The sequence below is a fragment of the Ctenopharyngodon idella genome, chromosome 18 (genome assembly GCF_019924925.1).
Source record: "Ctenopharyngodon idella isolate HZGC_01 chromosome 18, HZGC01, whole genome shotgun sequence".
Taxonomy (NCBI): domain Eukaryota; kingdom Metazoa; phylum Chordata; class Actinopteri; order Cypriniformes; family Xenocyprididae; genus Ctenopharyngodon; species Ctenopharyngodon idella.
Window position 1 is genome coordinate 36,119,600 of NC_067237.1, and position 22,899 is coordinate 36,142,498.

The 22,899-nt window shown below is 36.9% G+C and overlaps 2 protein-coding genes across 5 annotated transcripts in view; one reads left to right on the forward strand and one right to left on the reverse strand.

Moving 5' to 3' along the window:
* Positions 1-19,449, forward strand: part of LOC127499669 (granule associated Rac and RHOG effector protein 1-like) — a 38,869-nt gene extending 19,420 nt beyond the window's left edge. For all 4 annotated transcript variants that reach the window (XM_051870127.1, XM_051870126.1, XM_051870129.1 and 1 more), the window contains 12 exons: positions 5,447-5,659; positions 6,988-7,128; positions 7,789-7,884; positions 8,291-8,452; positions 9,207-9,365; positions 10,369-10,466; positions 11,349-11,474; positions 11,878-12,878; positions 14,086-14,251; positions 14,370-14,507; positions 14,605-14,683; positions 17,214-19,449. In XM_051870127.1, coding sequence (XP_051726087.1) covers positions 5,447-5,659; positions 6,988-7,128; positions 7,789-7,884; positions 8,291-8,452; positions 9,207-9,365; positions 10,369-10,466; positions 11,349-11,474; positions 11,878-12,878; positions 14,086-14,251; positions 14,370-14,507; positions 14,605-14,683; positions 17,214-17,555 — 2,721 coding nt within the window. In that variant the 3' untranslated portion in view covers positions 17,556-19,449. The remainder of the gene's footprint in view (positions 1-5,446; positions 5,660-6,987; positions 7,129-7,788; positions 7,885-8,290; positions 8,453-9,206; positions 9,366-10,368; positions 10,467-11,348; positions 11,475-11,877; positions 12,879-14,085; positions 14,252-14,369; positions 14,508-14,604; positions 14,684-17,213) is intronic.
* A 607-nt stretch (positions 19,450-20,056) lies between these two features.
* LOC127499670 (SS18-like protein 2) lies at positions 20,057-22,899 on the reverse strand. Its single transcript, XM_051870130.1, has 3 exons — positions 22,633-22,899; positions 20,687-20,763; positions 20,057-20,608 (listed from the first exon to the last, which is right to left on the reverse strand). The coding sequence occupies exons 1-3, from the start codon at positions 22,699-22,701 to the stop codon at positions 20,491-20,493; spliced, it is 264 nt and encodes an 87-aa protein (XP_051726090.1). The 5' UTR covers positions 22,702-22,899; the 3' UTR covers positions 20,057-20,490.

Below are 22,899 nucleotides of genomic sequence, written 5' to 3' on the forward strand. Positions count from 1 at the left end.
GTATTGCAAAACACTTGTGCTGCTATTCAGGTGGGATACGCGTAAGGTTAGGGACAGGTTTGCTGGTATGGGTAGGTTTAAGGGTGGGTAAAGGGGTAAGGGAAGGCTCAACAGTGTAATTATAGATATAATTACAGAAATTAAAGGATTAGTTCACTTTAAAATGAAAATTACCCCATGATTTACTCACCCTCAAGCCATCCTAGGTGTATATAACTTTCTTCTTTCAGATGAACACAATCTGAGATATATCAATAATCACTGTGATGCTCCTAACTTGTTTGAAACTCAAAAAAAGTGCATCCATCCATCATAAACATACTCCACACGGTTAGTAAAGGCTTTCTGAAGCGAAGCGATGCATTTGTGTAAGAAAAATATCCATATTTAACAAGTTATAAAATAATTAGCTTCCGCCAGACTGTCTTTCGTATTTAACTTAGGAAGAAAGTGTAAAACTCTCGCAGTTCAAAACGCTAACACTAAGTCCTACGCCTTCCGTGTTCAACTTACGGAAAAAGTGTGACTGACGTCGCGTCCAACAATCGGTATCAGCCGATAAAAGCTATTATCACTATCGACCATTGGCCTATTGTATAAAAACAGCCGATGATCAGAGCCGATTATATCCTGTCAATCAAAAAGGGTGCAGAAATATGTTTTCAGACTGCAACTCATACTGTGTGCGAAGAAAATCTCTTTAGTTAATGCAACAATAACGCATTGACAGTTAAAAAATAGCAACGTTAAAGCAGGCTCTTTTGACCTTATGAATCACCCGTAGTTTAAGCCAAGGTTGCCATGTCTGCAATCCTTTTTTTTTTTTTTTTTTTTTTTTTTTTTTTTTTTTTTGCTAAATCAAACATTATTTGTAGCGCCTACCCTCCAATAATCACAAAGAGCTTTGTTCTTTGTTAAAAAAAAAAAAATAAAAATTTTTTTTGTCTGATTAAAAAAAAAAAAAAACAAAGTTTCAGTTTTCAAATTCTGTCCATTTTTATCATGACATTCAAACAAATGCCGTTTTGGCTCTCTTAAATGTGACGTGTCAGATCGCTGTAGCGCCTCAGCTCAAGCGGCAGTGCGGAGTGCAAGTCTTTTCTTTCACATTAATATAAGTTATATCTCGAAAAACATGCATGAACATCAGAAGGTATGTTGAAAGATACAGTACTACTTACTGTAATGTATCATGTCTCATGTGATCACTTAATCTGTGTTTCAACCACGGAAAGACGTCAGTAAATCAGCTTGTGAACAGTATGTCACATAACGTCACAAATTTTTTAAAAATTAGACTATTGATATCTGCATCGGCCGATATCATTCTAAATAATCGTCTGTCGGTACCGGCAGAGAAATTTAGTATTGGTGCCTCTCTAATATATATGTATAAAATATATATTATGTGTGTGTATATATAGCAGGAATGACGGCTGTAATCGTATGTGTGTCTCGACAGTTACAAATAAAGCCACAATAAGCTCGCAGAGTGAACTCGTCAATCATCTTGATGGATGACGCAGAGGAAACTCAAACCAATAAGAGGACAGCTTTACTCACATGTGACTTGACGCTTCAAAATGTTCCCTTGTGAAAGCAAACCAAAACGAGAAGAAAATGCAACTTTGTAACAAATAAAATCCCTGTTTCGGAACAAAAAAAACAAAACAATCTACAGGTATGAAAACAGATCAGATTAGAGCCTGTGGATTTTGGAAAGCTCTCGCCCCTCTTTGTGCAACACTCATCAGACAGCCCCAGTCTGTGGGCGAGACTAGCAACTAAGGGGTTAAGTGTCTCGCTCAAAGCACAATTTTCGAAGGACAGGAATTCTTATAAATCCAGCCCTACCTGAGATCAAACCTGTGACATTTGTGCTAATAATCTTGATGTTTACTATCAGCCTGTTGTTGTTCCAGACACTGATTATTTTTCAAAGGCGAGGAGAGGCCTCCAGATCTTTTATAGAGGAATTCCTCTGTTCCGAGATATTTTCGGAAACCAGATGCGCGCTCTCTCTCTCTCTCTCTCTCGCTCGCGCTCTCTCTCTCTCTCTCTGTCTCTCTGTCTCTCTCTGTCTCTCTCTCTCTGAACATACTTTTTAGTTTGTGTGGTTGGCCGTGTGAGTTGAGCTGTGCTGGTCAGTCTCCATGTCTCTGCTCGAGAGACACATATGAGCTGAAATGATGCCTTTATGAGCGAGGGTTTGCGCCCTGGTGGATGTGGTCATGGTTCGAGCAGGAAGGCTTCACACCGCAGGCCTTTAAAACGGGCACGCTGTGGCAGGGACCCGGGCCAGACCTGCAGCTATAGATCCCAACTTTACAAAGTGCCAACGGAACCACGTGCCAAACACAAAAGTTTTCTAAGTATGAAACGGAATATTCTGGCAATTCCAAATTCTTTCCCCCTGAACGTGTTTGCTGTGGAATGTTTTCAAATATTGAAAGTGTTTTATTATGTTTGCAGAAGCAAAAATGTCCTGAATACTCAAACAGAAACTTGTACAGCTCGTCCGAAACAACCACTCCGGAAAGTTCCGGCTCTGTTTTCAAGCGTTTAACTTTTTTTTTTTTTTTTTTTTTTTTGTCTTGTCTTGTGAAAGAGGGCTTCTGGTATGCAGTGCCGTCTTTTTTTTAACATGAAGAACATATAAAACTCACCAGTTTTGCTGCTTTAAAAACAGACCTGGTGTGTTTTATCAGACCATTTCAGCTGCCAGAAGTGCATGAAAGTGTCACTGTTTATTACTGAACTTGTGAACAAAACCAGAGGAAATATTTCTCAAGTGCACACATATTAGCAGTGCACACGCGCTCTCTCTCTGTAAACACAGGGCAGACTTTACCGGCGGCAGCTAGTTGTCTATTCAGCGTCTTGTATTTGCTAATGAGCGTTTTTGTTTGCAAGTGGCCCTTCCTGCCTCGCGGGAATCTGCCTGTTGTGTGTGCGAAGGGGCGAGTTCATTCTCCTGTTTACATTAGGCTGGCAGGGCGACAGCAGGGTATTCCCGTCCCCGGGGTGTTACCTGACACCATGATTGTCTCAATGAAGCGCCGCTACTGAAATACACCCGCTGCATCGCTGGGCCAATCAGCAGCGCTCTTTTTGGGTCTCAGCATGCCCTCAATAAGAATACTGACCCTAGATCGGATTTCCAAACTGTGATGTGATTTGTTTGATTGTGAACAGTTGAACACTGATTCTGAGATGTTTTATTTGGATGACACCATGTTTACAGTTCTCTTTGCTTTCACAGTGTTCTTGGTCTTGAAAATGCACTCTTTTCAGTCGCTTTAGTTTCTATTTTTTATTTGCACATTTCAATATTGTTGTCTTTTTTATTATTATTATTATTATTAATAATAATGCTAGTAAACATTGTATTATTTACAATAATTAATAATATATTATTAGTGACAGTGGTAGTAACAATGATAATACAATTAATGCAAGTAAATATTATTATATATTAATATTTATAATCTATAATAATTATAATCATCATCATCATCATCATTTATTATTAATAGTACTATAATAATAATATTATTATTATTAATAATAATAATAATAATAAAAATAATAATAATAAATTATTAATAATAATAATAATAATAATAATATTATTAATTATCAGCGGTAGTAGCAATAACAATAAAATTAATGCAAGTAAATATTATATATTAATAGTTATAATAACAATAATAATAATAATAATAATATTAATTAGTAGTAGTAGTAATAATAATAATTTATTAATAATAATAATAATGTTAGTAAAGATTGTATTATTTACATTAATTGTTAATAATAATAATAAATTATTATTAGTGGTAGTAGCAAATAATAATAAAATGAATGCAAGTAAATATTATATTTATAATAATCGTTAATAATAGCAATAATAATTTATTATTAGTAGTAGTACTAGTAGTAGCTGTTATATTAATAATAATTTGAATAGTGTTATTGTTATCATTATTAAAGATGAATTACAATATACAGTAATTTTTTTTTTTTTTTTTTTTACAACATTTCAAGGTTGTTTTAAAAGCTTTTTATTTACTTTTAAAAAAGCATTTAAAGTCCTTCATTTATGTTTATGTATATATAGATTATTTGTACATGTATGCATATAAATAAAGTAAAAGTAGCAAATGGGATGAATATTAATCCATGCCATTTCATGACAATCACTGTGTTTTGTTTTCTGTCACTGTGCGTGAGAATCAAGAAACAACTTTGAATGCTTTTTCTCTGATTGCAATTATATTTGTTACTTTTTTTTCTTTCTTTTTTTTCTTTTCTTTTCTGGATCTTAATTTAGTTTCTGGATTTTGTTGAACTTTGTTCCAAGTTTCACTTGTCCAGCTCTTTCCTGCAACAAGAGAACAAGAGTTAATGTTGAGCCCTGAAACCATTAAACTGGTTTTGAATAAAGAAGTCTAAGTAGTAACTTCACAGTTAGTTTATTTATGTCCCTATTAGTCCAAATCTGTCTTTAGCTAACATTTAAGACAGGTTTCTATATATGCTGTCGGCTCTCAGGTGTTCCTGCGTGAGGGGTGAAAAACTGAAACTGGCGCCACCTTGTTTTTCATGTCTCCTGTTGCACAAGACGACATATTTCTGTCTTTACAACTTGGCCTGTAGATATTTTCAGGAGATACCTGTAAAAGAAACCCTTCTGCTATGGGTGGGGGTGACAGGCCTGTCTCCTGCCTTCTTTATGAACAGAAGCAATTCATGCATTACAATTCTGTCTCATTCTGTGAATCTTACTCATAATTCTGTTTATCGAAAACACACGCAGGGCAAACAGGACAAAGAACAGACTCGTGGTCTGAGCGGATAATGATCCAATGTCTATATTTCATTATTTTTACGAGCTTGTCTCCACGTTCTCATGCTGATGAGTAAGACGTGAGTCAGGAAAGACTCCCTATTTAGGAAGCGATACGACAGTAACCCTGTAAATCTGCTCAGAATGCTTCTGTGTCTGGGAATGTTCCGAACAGGCTCGTTACAATCGGGATCGACCGCCGTTTCCTGGAACTTCAAGCGTGGTCTGGTGCATTGAGTTGACCTTGATGGTTTTGGTTCTGCATATTAATAAAACATCAGCACCAGATGTACATGTCTGTTTATAGCCTGAATGATGTTTTTGAAGTCTGTTGTGAAGACTGCTTTTAAAGAACATTTCACATAAAGAAAGGTTAAAGCATCTAATTTTCATTTTTCTGTGCAATATTTTCCACATATTTCTTTTGTGTTTACATAAAATCATCACCTGGAGTGACCTCTTTTGGTGAAAGCTGACTTTTTTTTTTTTTTTTTTTTTTATCTTCAGAGTAATATGCATTGAGGAATCATTCACAATAAGTGAACAATTTTGTTTTTCATATTGTGGTTAAAGGTGTGATGTAACTCTCTTTTTCAGGTGCTGGGCCGCTGCTTCCTGACGGTGATGCAGGTGCATTTTCAGTTCCTGTCACAGGCATTGCAGAAAGTCCAGCCGGTGGCGCAGTCCTGCCTGGCGGAGGCGCTGGCGCAGGTTCAGGAGAGACGTGGAAATGCCCACACACAGAACACAAGTCCCGGACCCCTGACGGAGCTGGAGGAAGCCATCCGCTCATGGAAAGGAGCGTCAGAGGTAAACTGCTCCACCAATCAATTCTCGACCAACCAGCCTGGAGTGAACAATCCCTGATGAAGTTATTTTAAAATGACATTTTATATTTGCTATATATTCTTATGTTTTTTTTTTTTTTTTTTTTTTTGTGAGATTCACCCATTTATTGTCCTAATATTATTTTCCAATGTCCAGTTTGTCAAGCTATTCAGTACAACCTGCATGCTACCTCAAATACATACCTAAAGTACTTTAAAAAATAAATAAAAAAACAAACACAGATATATTTCAGTCAACAAGCCCTGAAAAAATTATTTTAAAATGTTTTAATTATATTCATTTTATTTAATTATATTTATATTTATTTATTTTGTAATATATTTAATATTTAATTATATATTTTTTTATATTATATTATATTTTATAAAATATAATATAAAATATTAATTTATATTAAAATATAAATATCATTTTTTGAGATTTACCCATTTGTTGTCTTAATATTATTTTTTTTAACGTCCAGTCTGCCATCCTTTTCAGACTGTATACTACCTCAAAAATGATGCATTTGAGCAACAAACTCTAGCAAAATTAATTTAATGTTTTAATGCACAGTATGCTTTAATACAAAATTCACATAACATTTTATATTAATTATATTTTATAATATATTTAGGAATATTTTATTTTAATTTAGATAACATATTATATTTATATTTACAAAGATAATAGCACTTTTAGCAAAAAAAATATACATGTATATGTGACCCTGGACCACAAAACCAGTCATAAGGGTCAATTTTTTAAAACTGATATTTATCTGAATAAAAAGCGGAATAAATAAGCTTTCCATTGATGTATGGTTTGTTAGGATAGGACAATATTTGTCTGAGATACAACTGTTTGAAAATCTGGAATCTGAGGGTGCAAAAAAATCAAAATTTTGAGAAAATCACCTTTTAAAGTTGTCCAAATTAAATCCTTAGCAATGCATATCCACTCACTAAACTTTTGACATATTTACTGTAGGAAATTTACAAAATATCTTCATGGAACATGATCTTTACTTAATATCCTAATGATTTTTGGCATAAAAGAAAAATCAATAATTTGGACCCATACAATGTATTGTTGGCTATTGCTACAAATATACCCATGTGACTTACGACTGGTTTTGTGGTCCAGAGTCATATATTTATATACTTTCTTTTGTGTAGACAATTTGTGTAAACAATCTGCAAACCTACCTCAAATACCTACCTAAACTACTTAGAATGAATGAATGTTTGCAGTGTGGCAGGAAACACTGTTTTTGTATGTTTAAATAGGTGAGTGTGTGTGTGTTTCAGGTGACTGCGTGTCTCAGGGAGAGAGGGAGAGACGGCTGTCTGTCTGGCATTCAGGTACAGCAGCTCTTCTGCTCTCAGAACACCTCCATACCTGAACACCAGCTCAAAGAGCTCAACGCCAAGATCGACAACGCTCTACAGGTGAACACACACACACTGATAACACTCACAACACTTTGCCATGTTAACAGTAGTTTCTACTAGAACATTATAGTTATTACAGTTACTGTTAATGCTGTAAAATCACAATAAATTAAAGTGGATCTCCTTCAAACACTGCAAGATCCTTCTCAGTATCTATTTGTCATTGTAAGTTTTATTTTTGTGATAACAGTGGTGGGTGATATCATGTTATCGCAGTTTAAACGTGATAATTGTTTGCTATTATCTACTATTTACATTTATGCATTTGGCAGAATGCAAAGCGACATTGCGTTTAAGTTATACATTTTTATCAGTTCATGCGTTCCCTGGGAATCGAAGCAATGACCTTGGCGTTACTAGAGCCATGCTTTACTGTTTGAGCTATTTAATGTGTATGACATGCTATAACTACTATTTTAAACAATAGTTATATCAGAGCTCATATTAACTGAGCACATTCAATATTTTTCCTTTAAGAATGTAATGGTCACTTTGTAAGTGAAGTGCAAAAAATCATGATGGTGCCAAACTTAAAATAAATAGTGAACAGTAACAGGATTGAATATAGAAATAGAGATGAGTTAATTTTGTATTCTGTTAATGAGGCTTATTTTGAGCCTCAGACTGACCCACTGACATTGTTCATGTGTGTTGCAGGCGTATAAAGCAGCGTTAGACTCTTTGGGTCACAGTGAATATGCGCTGAAGGCCGGATTTCATCTTAATCCCAAATCAGTGGAAGCAGCTTTGCAGGTATGTTTGCCGTGTGTGGAATTACAGCTTATTGCAGATTATAGCCTCTTTCAGGATGTTCATGTGTTCAGCAGTTGCACACAGACAGACACGTGAATGTATGTGTGAAGCGTGCTACACATATTCAAAGTCCCTTTCAAGGCCATATTTGCAACACCTCCAGACAACTATTTCGGGCATCCAAGAACAAGTCCTGTCTACTTGAATGGGGGTATCCTGAAATCTCAAACTGCTTGTCAAGCTCACAATCAAATCAGCAACTTCCTCAGAAGTTCTCAAGCTGTTACTTGTAAACATGACTGCGGTTTCGTCTTCAACAGCACGTGCATTTGTGTGATGTCATTTATTTGGTTTTATTGTGTGCGCATACGAACAGTGTTTGATTATTATGTGTGTATGTGTGCAGGGCTGCTGCAGTGATGCCGAAGCCCAGCAGGCCGGACGGTTTCACACCACGTCTCAGCCCATCCAGTGTGAATTACCCACAATCCCTGTCCAGATCGGCTCTCATCTCCTCCGAGGAGTTTCCTTCAACGAAAGCGCATCAGATAACCTCAAGCTTAAAACGGTATTTTGTCCTCTCTCACAACACGATATTATGAGTGATGACTAGAGATAAGATCCAGCTGGATATGTAGTCCATGATAACAAGTACAAGAATAAGAAATGATAAAATTAGTTGGAACATGCACGTCTCAGATGGTTTTAAACACTGGTATGTTTATCTCACAAAACCTGTGATATTTCACATCCAAAACAAAAAGGCATTAAGAAAATTAGGCTTTTTAAAAACCATTTAGTTGTTTTTTTTTTTTTATTATTATTTTTGTGACAGTTTTCACTGTAAATGTGATGCACAGTTTGGGGTCAGTAAGGTTATTTAATACTTTTATTCAGCAATGATGCCTTAAATGGATTAAAAGTGACAGTAAAGAGATCTATAATGATGCAAAATATTTCTATTTCAAGTAAATGCTGTTCTTTTCAACTTTTTAACTGTTTTCAACGTTGATAATAATCAGCATTTTAGTATAATTTCTTAAGGATCATGTGACACTGAAGACTGGAGTAATGATGCTGAAAATTCAGCTTTGATCACAGGAATAAATTACATTTTACATTATATTCACATAGAAACAGTTATATTAAATAGTAATAATATTTCACAATTTTTACTGTATTTTGGTCAAATAAATGCAGCCTTGGTGAGCAGAAGAGACTTCAAACTTTCAAACAGTAGTGTCTTATATTTAAATTGTTGTATTTTTATGCATTACAGTAAGGAAAATCATCTAATTTCATCGATTGTAATCTCTTCCCAGCATGCCGTGCTGCAGCTGATCAAAGATGCGGTGGATCAGAACGGCATGGCCGTGCGGGACGACTCCCCCGTCACAGAGGTGCTGAACCAGGTGTGTCCCTCCAGCTGGAGAGGAGCCTGTAAGACTGCCGTACAGCTGCTGTTTGGACAGGCTGGACTGGTGAGTTTCACATCTTTGACTAACGCCATAAAGTCTGGTCCACAATGCAGCTTATTCCGGAAAGAAACAGGACAGGAAACACCACCATTCACTTTTTAAATGTGGTGTTTTTATTTATGCATTTAGCAGATGATTTTTTCCAAAGTGACTTACATTGGATTAATGCATTGTAAACGTTCTTTCAAGTTATCAATGATGTTTAGAAGTGGGTACATATAAAATCAATGATGCCTCTGTAGTAGAATGGACTCGTATGTCATCATATGATACTTGCTTTACTACTGCCTCAGAGAAAACTATGAATTATCAAATTTATTAGATTTGATTTCATAAACCTCACAAATGTTAGCAGTAATTAATCCTTCCTGAGAAGTGTTTGTAGCAGCCTGGAAACTTTTTGTTGGTTTCTATAATTTCATTATTTTTATAAAAAAAATAAGAACTTTCTATCAACTGATATATTAACCAGCATAGTTTTATTGGTTCATTGTCAGCAACATTCACACGGAAGAAGGAAAGAAAGAAAGTCTAAACTCAAGGTTTTGGAAAAGGCCACCGGCTACAGGAAAATGATTTATGAAAAATCATAAAGCCATTTCCATGATGCTGTTTCTGTCCTTGCTCTGTGTGTGGTCAGAGTGGCTGTGACCTTTGGGCGTGTCTGTGTGTTTTCTGTGTAGAGTCCCCATCATTTGAGTCACATTGAGGATACACCTGCGCTATTAATAACAATAGCCCACTTCCTGTTTGATAGGAAACGCCCTCCCTGTTTCAAATGGCTTCACAGAACTCTTTTCAAGAACTGTGGGAAATATTTCATTCGTGTTTTTGGGTGGAAACGCCCTCTCTAACAGTGATAAAGTCGGTTCACTGGGGCCCTCGAGTGTTGTTAGTTTGACAGAAATGATTGATGATCACAGGATGAGTGACATTTATATACTGGCAGAGCTTCATGACACTGTGTACAGTTATTAAACCTGATGATGATGATGTGTTTGTGCAGGTTGTGGTTGACACGGCACAGATTGAGAATAAGGAAGCTTACGCCCCTCAAATCTGTCTTGAAGGATCTAAAGTTGTGATCCAGGTTCCCTCCACATGGTGAGTAACTATACAGTAAAATTTATGGTAATTATAGCAATAGTTTATTAAATCTCAGTATCGCAGACAGCAGTTGGTAGATCCACATCCTCTGCTAGAGTTCAAGCTGCTTTACGTACCATTTATTCAAAGTCTAATGTTGTTGAATGAATATGTATGAATAAAATCATTATGCTCTTAACTCTTTCCCCGCCATCCATGTTTTCACTGTTATACGGTAGGGGGGCACTATTACGCATCTTCTGAAAGAGTACAGAACCTCCAGGTCAAAACACGGACAAAAAAGGAGCAGAAATAAGTGATTAAAAGCATTGCTTATGCACATGATTTTCTCAGCTTATTGTTCAAAATGCTGCTTTTTTATTAAATTTACCCACATTCAAGTTTTGATAAAAATAGAATGCATGAAGCTAGAATAAAACAATTTCTTTTGATATATTGTATGTTCAGATACTCATACAACAAAATATTCTGGGGGCCATGAAGTTTTTGTGAAAATGATCAAAAGTGGTGGCTGGCAACTTTTAAAAAAAAAAAAAAAAAAAAATGCTGGTGGGGAAAAAATTAAGACATTTAACCCCTGTTAATTTGGGCCAGTTTGAGTCAATTTAGCTAAAAGCATCTTCTTATCTATCAAATATCAAACTGGAGGTCATTAATTGCTATATTTTGTTATTTTTGCAGAAAAAAATATTGTTACTTTTTTTTTTTTTTTTTTTTTTTTTTTTGGTGTTAAGATTTTAATTTAATTTCTCTACTCTAAGTTTAGCCTTTGCTGATGATAAGATATAAAATAAAATAAATAATAAAATAAAAATAAAATATAATAAACTTCTAAATCTAATCTTCTTATCTCCTAACTCTACTTTTTTTGTCTTGCAGGTGTCTGAAGGAGGATCCAGCCACTATGTCTCTGCTGCAGCGCAGTCTGGATCCAGAGAAGACCCTCGGCCTGGTGGACGTGCTCTACACGGCTGTGTTTGACCTCCACCGCTGGAAGGAGCGCAAGTCAGTGGACACCACATTAGTGCTGCAATCATGTGTTCACCTCAGTTCACTCAGTGCTGAATTAGAACAGGAATTTGACATTTTTTTGTTAGATCTAGATGAGGAGTTAATTGGTATTATTCGGGGATCCAGATTCATTGTATCGATTGAGGATCGATGTATTATCCCAGCCCTAATAAATACATACACAAACTTTATGCATGTGTGCTAAAATAACTGAAAATAAAAATCAAAAAATATATAGACATTTAAAAAAAAAAAAACTAATAAAAATGACAAAAACAACAGAATACATAAAACTAAAATGAAAAAGGAAAATATAAAAATCAAAATATTAATCTCAATGATGCTAAAATAACACTGATTAGAGCTAAGTTGTAATTGTCTGCTTGTGTGTGTGCAGGGAACAAACTTTGCCCACCATTCAGATCCAGCTGCAACGGGACACGACTGATTATGGCGGCCCCATCGATCTTCCTCCTGGGAACAGCACCAAATCCTCTAGCGGCCTCCCGAAAACCATCTCCAAGCTCACCTCACGCTTCACCAAGAAAACCTCGTCCAACTCCAGTGCAGGGGGCAGTTACTCCATCCCCAGCACCCCGTCTCGCAGCAGCGGCAACTCAGACGACAAAACCGGACGCCTGCACAGCATCCTGCAGATGAGCAGCATGCCGTGCACACCCGACCCCAGCCACGCGCAGATCGCCAACGGTGCGTCCTCGGACGAGCAAGGCATGAACCTGCCCACCGACCAGGAGATGCAAGACGTCATCGACTTCCTGTCGGGGTTTAACATGGGAAAATCCCAGCAGGCATCTCCGCTGGTGAAGAGAAGGAACTCGGTCGCGTCCACAAACGCGGCCGACTTGAAACCGCCGGCTCCGCCAACCTCGCAGTCTCAAGTGTCTCATGCTGTGCAGACGTTGGCGCAAACCTTGCAGCAACCGACACAACAACAACAGCAGCAACTTCCTTCAACACCAAAACAGCAGCAAACACAGCCGCAGACGCAGCCGACCTCACAGGCCCTGCCGTTCTACCAGCATCTCTTGCAGCCGATCGGTCAGCCGCCACAGCAGCAGCAGGCGGCCCCAGTTTCGCCCCAGCTTTCTTCCCAGCAGCCTCCGCAGCCGAGAGCTCCCAGCAAGTGGCCCCAGGGTCCTTTGGGGGGCCTGTCACCGATCGGGCCCTTGACGCAGTGGCCTGCCCCGGGTCTGCCGGACCTCAGCTCTGACCTCTACAGTCTGGGGCTGGTCAGCACGTACATGGACAGCGTCATGTCTGAGATGCTCGGCCACAAGCCCCCGCAGGGACCACGCAACAACACCTGGCCCAACCGAGACCAAAGTGAGCAGAGTCTGTTTGGGGTGTTGGGAGACTCCATGCCCTTTGACCCTGCAGGTGAGCAGAGACCGGTCAGCTCAGATGTGTTCATCTCAGGTTTTGTAGTGGTAGAGGATCATTGGTTGAGAAAAACTGATCCCTTTTACTAAAGAGTATGAATGCATTTGTATATATAGTGAGTAATTAATCAATTAATTAATAATCATTACTCCAGTCTTCAGTGTCACATGATCCTTCAAAAATCATTCTAATATGCTGACTTATTATCAATATTTTTTTATAACCTGTGATACTTTTTCAGGATTCTTTGATGAATAAAAAGTAAAAAAAAAACAAAAAAAAAACCCCAGCATTTATTTAAAATAGAAATCTTTTGTAACAAACTCTACCATTCTAAAGTTTGGGGTCAGTCATTTTTTGTGAAAGCAATTAATACTTTTATTCAGCAAATATGTGTTAAATTGATAAAAAGTCATAGTAAAGATTTCTATTTTGAATAAATGCTGTTCTTTTTAACTTTTTATTGATCAAAGAATCCTGAAAAAAGTATCACAGGTTATGAAAAACAGCAGCACAACTGTTTCCAACATAGATTAACTTAAATATGATATTAACTGAGTATAAAATCATCATATTAGAATGATTTCTGAAGGATCATGTGACACTGAAGACTGGAGTAATGATGCTAAAAATTCAGCTTTGATCACAGGAATAAATTCTATTTTTAAAGTATAATAAAATAGAAAACCATTATTTTAAATTGTAATATTTCACAATATTACTTCTGTGTGTGTGTATATGTGTGTGTGTATATATATATATATATATATATATATATATATATATATATATATATATATATATATATATATAATTATTATTGTACTCTTACTACTTTTTTTTTTTTATTGCAGTCTTTTACTTTATAATTAATTGCTCTGAAAGAATGCATCAGATTGACAGTTCAATTTTAATGTAATGAATTTAGAATTTATTTGAATGTAATAATTGTCACATTTAATTATTTAATAATTGTTATTTTCTCATTAGAACAAAGTAAAATATGCCATGGTTTTTATACTGTGCGACCGCGAGTATGTTGTGGATAATGTGGTGCACCATGTCTCTTTAATGTGTGTGTGTGTGTGTGTGTGTGTGTGTGTGTGTGTGTGTGTGCGTTGGACTCTATTGTGTGTTTCTGCTGTGCTGGACAGTTTAAACAAAGAGCAGAACAAAACGCCTCACATCTCTGTCTCTCCATCAGTGGGCTCGGATCCAGAGTTTGCGCGTTATGTTGCCGGGGTCAATCAGGCCATGCAGCAGAAACGACAGTCGCAACATGTTCGTCGCCCCAGCAATACCCGCAGTAATTGGCCCCACCCTGACGAGCAGCACAGGGGCTGGCCACACCCAGAATACTACAGTGAGGGGTGAGTGACGCGCTGACCAATCACATTTCTGCTTGCCATGAATTATTTCATTTGTTCTATAGTGTAAATATTGACCTTAACAGTTTTGAATGCTGATAGAGAGTTTTTGTTTGAGCAGGGAGGCGGTAAACAGCGGCTGGTCAGCCAATCAGGGGGATTCAGCCAGCTCGAGTGACGAGACCTCCTCGGCCAATGGGGACAGTCTGTTCTCCATGTTCTCTGGGCCTGACCTGGTGGCGGCTGTTAAACAAAGACGGTAACAAACATTTGATTTGTTCATCAAAAACTTCTGAAACTATTCATTTGCGACAGTGTTTTAGATGAGTGTCGCTCATTTTGAGTGTGTTTTTTAGGAAACACAGCTGTGGTGAACAGGAAGTGTGCACTCTGCCCTCTCCTCCACTGCACCACACCAGTGACGACAGTAACCAGGTAAAAATGAAATGTTTATTCCATGATGATATGAGATGGAATTTCACAGTAGGTGCTTTCTCATGTGCAGCTGTTGCTGTAAATAGTTTTTGTTTATAGAATGTTTAAATAATTAAAGTTTGGATTAAGAAAGTTGTGATGGAGTTAATCCAGTTATAAACAACTTTGTGTGCGTAGTGGTTTCTGCTCCAAAATTAGTGCATTTTTTTTCTTCAGTTGGTTGTAATATACTATATTTTTGACTTAGCCAGTTAAACATGATTTCTGACAAATGATGTCACGCCAAATTCAGTGTGGCGTATCATGCAGGATGCCAGGAAATGACATCACAGAGAAGACTCTTACAATATCCGATAATTTGATTCTGATTACTTATGAGGCTGTTGAATGCTTGAATCGGATTGGTTGACAAACGTTCTAAGGTGTGCAGTTATTTTCAGGGAAACGCACGGCTAAAGTTGTTCCATTACTGCATTACATGTCCATATCACTTCGCCAAATGATTTCAGTTATTTCCTCACAGACAACAACAGTAAAAGAACCAAAACCCACAATGACACCAACCAGGCAAATAAATATAGTAAACAATAGGATTAAAAAGACAAATTATTTCAATGTTTTTTGCCACAAAATTACGTTTTATTATGTACAGACAGCACATATTCTTTCTCTCACTCTCTCCCACTCAAACGCGCACACATACAGTACAGACACACACTCTCACAGAAACGTGTTGTCAGCGCTGCTAGGACGACTTTATCAGTAAAATAGTTGAGCAACTTAAAAGATACATGACATGTCTCACTAGCGAGGTAATAACGGCACTGTTCTTGAAGCAGATAAACTTACAGTTTTGCTATTAATAGAGACGCTGCTGCCGAACACGAGAGACGCACAGACTTGGGTAATTCACACGCTTAATCTCTGTCTCTCTCTCTCTCTCTGTCTCTAATAACTGCATTATTATCAGCATTAGTCTGTTATTAATGGCTCAAGCCTCCGTCACTATCTCTAAAATGACGTTTTTGAATTGGCAACGGAGGTTTGGGATGAGATGCATAAGAAATTAGTCCTACACACAAGTGTTTTAAGGACAAAAACCTGACAAATGTCTTGAAATATAACATCTGAATGTCTTGAGGTGTGGTAACCATAATATAAGCGGAATAATTCACTCCAGACAATTGAATTATTAGAAAATAATGCACACCTGAGGTGTAAATCTGCTTCTCTGCCTTTAGTGTGCATTATTTTCTAATAATTCAACAAATCGGAGTCAATTATTCCTTACATAGTTACTTCAGATGTTGTCAAATGATAAAACCCCAAGAAAACTTCATATTTGTAAATATACTTGGAAAAAATTAGCTGTCGGTACCGTAATAAAAACAACTTTTTGTCAAAATAAACTTAATTTTGAAATGTTTTTTAATTTTCTTAATTTGACAATGTCTGTGGAAAGGAGGAGCAGATAAACTTTGTAGGAAAGAAAAAGTGCTTCACATCTTGGTTTTAAAAAGCCTATATTTTATGCTAGCTTATACAGTAATGGTATAATATGTAAGAAAATACAAAAATCAGATTAAAGGCCCGTTCACACCAAGAACGATAACTATAAAGATAACAATAAAGATATAGTTCTAAAAATCGTTCTAAATATAAAAGAATAGCACTGTCCACACCACAGCTATAACGATAACGATATAGAGAAACAATATCGCTGGGATCAGTTTCAGAACGAATTTTTTTTTTATCAGTTGTTGAACACTGACAGCCAATCAGAATCCATTTTAGTTCAAGGGCTCGCGCATTTAAAATGGCAGGCGACATTGTGGAGAAGGTAATCACTGAGGTCCAGAAAAAGCCACCACTGTTTGACAAGTAAACCCCCCTTTTCAGAGATACTTTAAAGAAAATGGATATATAGAAAACATTCGGTCATAGCCTCGGAATAAATGGTGAGAAGTATTAACCATGAGATCATTATGCCAGGCTAGCAAACAGTGTGACATAAAATTACCTCAGATATCCAGCGCTAGTTTCAACAACATTGTCTTGCTTCTTTTGAAGCTGCATTGAAAAAGACTAGGCGTTGTTTTTATTCCTCTATATTGACTTTGTCAGCTTAATTCACTGTTAGATTAGATCGATTACACTAGCTATTCACTCCAAACATAGCAAGCTGAGGACACCTGCTGGTTAAAGCCACGTAAATGCAACAAGAACAGCAAAAACATGTACAAATTTTTTTTTTTTTTTTACTAGTCACTTGATATATTTTTTTTTTTTTTTTTTTTTTTAATGTTGTAAAATATTTTTAACTATTCAGACCACCATGAATACAGCAATTACATTTCTGAGAAACTTTGAAACTAAAAACATAGTTTTTAGAAACTTTAAAATGCAGATGCAAACTTTTTAAATACTTTAAACAGTGTTCATGAATGTTTGTCATTGGCCCTTCTGTTACTGTTTTTCCTGCACACTGCCATTGTTTTGTTCTATATATGTTGTGTTCTTTGTGTTACAGGACAGCAAAACTAAAACATGGCCTCCTAAAGCCCCCTGGCAGCACTCCTCACACACCAACACCATGCCCAATCCCAGCTCTTCCCTCTACCAGATGACCATCCCCTCCAGCCAATGGGGCGACTCCATGCAAATGTTGCAGTCTCCAGTGTGGTCGACGGCCAATGACTGCCCTCCATCCTCCGGGATCTCCTCCGGCTTCCCGTTCACACAACAACAACAACAACAACAACAGCAACAGCAACAGCAGCAGCAGGTTTCCCAGCACAAGATCCTGAGCAAAGGCTTCAAAACCTTCCCGCTCAAACCCGAGCATCGACCCTCATACCTACACCAGTACTGAGCTGGACCCGTGCTGGGAGAGGTCGCCCTTCCCTCCGCTCAGATGTGAACCCATAAAAGGTCATGTCGGGCAGCGGAAGGATGCTATTTTATAATCAGAACACGGCCGTCATCCGGAGCTTCGTAGAACCTAGCTGGGATTGTTCATCTTGTGGTGAAGTGTGCCGTAAACCCACGTGAACCTGGTCTAGACTCCAACCTTGTGAACTAGAAGTGTTTTTATAGGGAAATTTGCATTTAACATAGTGGTTAATAACATTTTTGTACACAGATGCGTGTTAAACATCCCCAAACAGAAACGTAACTGCCTTCCACGCTGTCCAAACGATGCATGATTCATGTTAACAAACAAACAGCAGCTAGTCGGACCATTTCACTGGCGGCCGCATCCGCACGACTGAAGACGGAGCGCGCTTCGGTCTCGCGGTGGCGGCTTTCGGCTTTGAGTTTACACGCCGCGTCTCCCGATATGCATGGCCACCGTGCTCACTCACAGCGCACTATTGCAGCCGCATAACGAAGATTCGGGGGTCCTGGTTCGCTAACCGGACGTCCCATATAACGATACTGTGTTTAAATAGCTGTAACTGCCAAATGTCATGTGGGACGACCCAGACTGCAGCTCTCAGCTACTGTTCCATAGCTTGTAAATGACTCGGAAAAAAGACACAAAAAAGAACTATAAATAATTTACTTTTTATGAAGAGGCTTTGAGCAGGCTCGGCAGAAATATAATAATCATAGCAGAGGTGTAATTTGAAAGAAATACACTACTTTTTCAACGTCTGACAGATTAAAAAATAAAAAATAAAAAAGATGTTAGCAGTAAGTAACTTTGTGCCATGTTGTTTTGAATAGCACTTGCAGATATTTTTCTCTAACCAAAGTATTGTTTAGAGGGGGGAAATGGTGCTTGAAATTAAAAAAAAAAAAGATATGCCGTTTGGGAGTCGTAGTAGTAGTTATATCTAGAAAGAGAGAGAGAGAAAAAATCCTTTTATGAAAAACACACAACCCCTTCATTGCGTTTGTTTTCCCATTGGCTTTCTTCAGAACGACACTAACACTTCCCATAAATATAACATTTTATTCCTTTCAAATACAATATATTTCTTGTACAAATATTGACAGTATTAATCTTATTTTTGTATTTTCTTACACATTATACCATTACTCTATAAGTTAGCATAATATAGGCTTAATAAAAATAAGTAAAACGTTATTTTCCCAAGATGTGAAGCACATTTTTTTCTTTCCTACAGAGTTTAACTGTACCTTCTTTCTACAGAGGTTACCAAATACGCCATTATAAACACTAATAAATGGTTATGGTCGGATTGGGGTGGATTTTGTTTTTTTGGTTATTTTTGAGCCCAGATTCCGTTGGTTTCTGAGGTTTCGGGCTGCATCTTAAAAGCCCAGAATGTTCATTTCGTGACGTTTGCCGATGCCAATGTTGCCTGTATTTATGATATGACCATGTTTTCTGAAAACTAACATACTTACCATGTTTACAGAGAATCGTTTGCTGTATATAAATATATCTTTTTATAGTTCTGTGCTTTGCACAATCAAAAATGTAGGTTCGTTGCTTCGTCCGTGTTTTTCCTCCCAAACTGTTTCGGCTTTTTTTTCTTTTAAAAGATAAAACATCTTCAATGACCTTGGACTGTAATGCTCAACATTTCTCAGCTGTGTCAAAATGGTTTACTAGTGGCTTCAAAAAAATTAAAAGGAGTTTAAAAAAAGAAAAAAAAAGAGAAAGAAATGATGTTGCCCTGACAGAAGACGTGAGGGGCGACTGCTTGGCTTATGTTGCTTATTGTTCACTAGAGCTGGCAACTGATTATTTCCAAGTGTACCAGCAATGCAAAAAATAAATATATAACATAACATCTGCTTTCATTTCGTCTGTGACTCATTTTGCATATAAATTTTGTGTTTGTTAATCCATGTTCTCAATGATTCTCATTGCAGTTAAAAGTCAGGAGAAGGCCAGTACAACAATACCACCATGATGTTTAATTACTTTAACCCTAATTGGATGTTTGTGGTCAACATGACCCCATTTGAACTTCCTTCAGTTAAAAAACATGTTTCATCTGAGTGGTTTAAGATTTTGACTTTTTTTTTTACATTATCTATACATACAAAAAAAGGCTGGGCTTGATTCGGTTGTTCTGAAGGTATGTAAAAAGAAAAAAAAAAAGGGCCACAAAAAGGGTGTTTGGGGTCAAAATCACCCCACTTTGAAAATGAATGGGTAAGGCAAAAAATACATTTGTTCTTTTGTCAAAAAAAAAATAAATCCAGCACAAATCTGATAATTTGCACACATATATGGAGGCCTGTTACTAGACTTTTTTTAATTTTTTTTATACAATTTCTCTCTAAATGTTTGGGGTCATTGAAATGAACAACTTCCATAACGAACTGGAAATGAACATATGTGAAGATTCAAAACGAATCTGATTTGCATTTTGTTCAGAATGGATTCAGACGTGGTAAATTGAGCTTTTATTAGTAACAAAGCAAAATTAGACTACATTTTTAGTAAATTAACATGCAAATAGTGGAAAAGTTCTGCTGTACTTGTTTATATAAAAGTCCAAAGTGTTGACTGTTTCAAATATTTATTATACAAAGTATTCAAATATTAACATTATGAAAGTATGTACATAAAAACAATGTTCCCCAGCAGGGACATCAGGAGCATCTTTCGGCCAATGTGATTTTATTTTCATACACATAATACACAAAATAAAATACTCATGGTTCAGAGTGGGGCAAACATTTTTGCAATTAGGTTTGGTGCCTAAATTTGGCACATAAATGACTTATATTCACTCATATTTGAATGTACACAAACAACTGAGCAATACAATTAATAACTTACATTTATTATAATGTTTACAATATTCCTGTAAACAGAAAATCTAACTGACTGAGTCATTTGCAGCAGTTGGAGTCTGCGTCTCCTCCGGAAGGATCTCTGTGCCGGCATCAGCTATGGTTCCCAAATACACAATGTTCCGGTGTAAAATCTGCTGGTATCTGTGAAGGAGATGAAGTACATACTTCATTAAAAGCACTAAAGCATCTGAAGAGAACAGAAGAATGAAACGCACGTACTGGACGCACTCGGTGGCTCGGCCCTTCTGCAGATACTCAGTGATGCATCTCACCAGCTGATCGTTCTCATTCAGCAGCTGCAAAACAGTGTCAGTGAGTTATAGCATAACTTCAGTACACACTTTAAAATAATCTACACTTTTGTAGGTTATTTAATTCTTTATAACCATTTCAAAGCATATTTAGACTTCAACCTGGGCTTTTTGTGCAACTGTATATGTGAATGAGCTCTTATAACTCACTAACCTGTGTACAACTGGTTAACACTATTCGTCATTATTTGCTGATTAAGTACTGATATGTAAATATGGAGGCTGAATGTTAATGAGCTCATGACTTTAATATAATTGTGATGACTTCTGAACAAGTGGTTATTACAGTTGTATAAAATGGTAAAACTTTGTGGCAACTCAAAGTGTGATTTAAACTTTTCACTGAAAGATATTTATTTTTTCTGGAATTCTTATTTTGTTTTGCATAGAAAATGTTTTTATTCACAAGAACAAATGTCTCAACACTGTCTAGATTTGAAGTCTTTCATGTTAAAATTTCCCATACTGTAAAATCCCTTAAACTCATAAATAACACATTTATTACTAATTGAAGCTTTCTTTGTTTACCTATTTGTATATTTTTTCCTTTTTAATTATTTTTATTTCAAATGCAGTGTTTTTTACAGTAAAAAGTCCTTATCTAGCTCAATTTGGTAGCTTAATTGCAGATTTTTTATAGAACAAAATTAATAAGGATTTCAGTACAAACACTGTTTACATTAGTTTAATTGTGATTGTTTTAAACAGAGTGAGTTTGTGTATTTTTACTCGCTTTGAATTTTGATCGTAAATTACATTCGAAAAGTTGAGTTCATTTTTACTCTTTGAATTGATCAGAAAATATAATTATTTAAGAAAATATAAATAATTATTTTGCCTATATTAAATATGCAATGTTCACACTTATTTAATAACAGGTGCGACTCCCGAAATGTCGCGTTCACACTGCAGCAAACAGAAGTGGCGCGAATTCATCATTCAAATCTCTTAACGAACAGCCGTTAATACCTGCGCGCGCTCGCGGAGACCTCCAACGGCAAACTGACTAGAGCAGCTCCGGTGAAATACACTGACTGGAATCTGAATCTACAATCTTCATACGACATTCAGCTCATATCTTCATCTCCGTAAGTTACCGAAAACACTCAACGCATGCGAGAGTCGCGCACTCGCGTAACTGAAGTAACTAGTTGTCCAGGGGTGCGTTTCCCAAAAGCATCGTTAGCCAACTAAACATCTCAAGCTCCGTCGTTACTAACATAGTTCAATGAATTGGTGTTTCCCGAAACCATCATTAAAACGAACGTTTTTGTTTGTTTGTTTTTATGACATGTGGACTTAATAAATCGTTATTTTGAGTAAAATAAGCAAGCTGACATTAAGTACAATGTATATCTTTTATTTCGAATATATACAAATGTCATTTACATATTTTAGTTTGTCAGATTTCAAGCACCGTTTTTGAAGAGTGCGCATGTGCGTACGTGCTCTAGTACGTAAGAACGAGCCTATAAATTACGTACATGGCATCTGAGGACTAATTCTCAGTTATTTTGCTTTATTTCCAGATTAAATCATAGGCTCGTTCTTACGTTCAGCATTAATTCGATCTCAAACGGATTCATTTAAAGAAGTTATTACTCCACCACCTGCGTGAATTCATTAAAAAACGTGTCTGAGCGACAGGTTCGCGACGTTTCGGGAAACAGTCGTGACTAGCTAGTTGATTTGTTCAACGATGCATCGTACTATGGTAATTAAGCATGTCGTTGTACGGGAAACGCACCCCAGTACGGTTCCGTCACTTCCGTGAGTCCTGAAAACCTGAGATCGTTTAAATAACCGAACTGTGTGTGTATGTGAACGAATTAAGCGCTGAAATGTTAAACTCACTCTTTGAATTGTCTCCTGGTTGATTTGCGCTTTTCCGCGCTGCCGTTTGGGAACAAAAACAACAGACATTTTCACGGGCTCCGACGCGCCTCACGCTGATTCAGCTTAACAGACGTCTGCAGATGAGAAACCGCTTCAGAAATCCCAAACCTCCAGCAACAAATCGATAAATATCAGCATTTTATTATGTGATCAACAGTCTCCATCAGAGCGACTCGTTTCTTCTGTGCTGTTCGGATCTTTTAGTGACGCGTCTCATTACTGACA

Coding starts and splice junctions, on each gene's coding strand:
- LOC127499670 (XM_051870130.1), bottom strand. CDS start 22,701: ATGTCTGTTGTTTTTGTTCCCAAACGGCAGCGCGGAAAAGCGCAAATC. Junction 20,764..22,632: donor ACCAGGAGACAATTCAAAGA/GTGAGTTTAACA, acceptor ACTGTTTTGCAG/CTGCTGAATGAGAACGATCA. Junction 20,609..20,686: donor CGAGCCACCGAGTGCGTCCA/GTACGTGCGTTT, acceptor TCTCCTTCACAG/ATACCAGCAGATTTTACACC.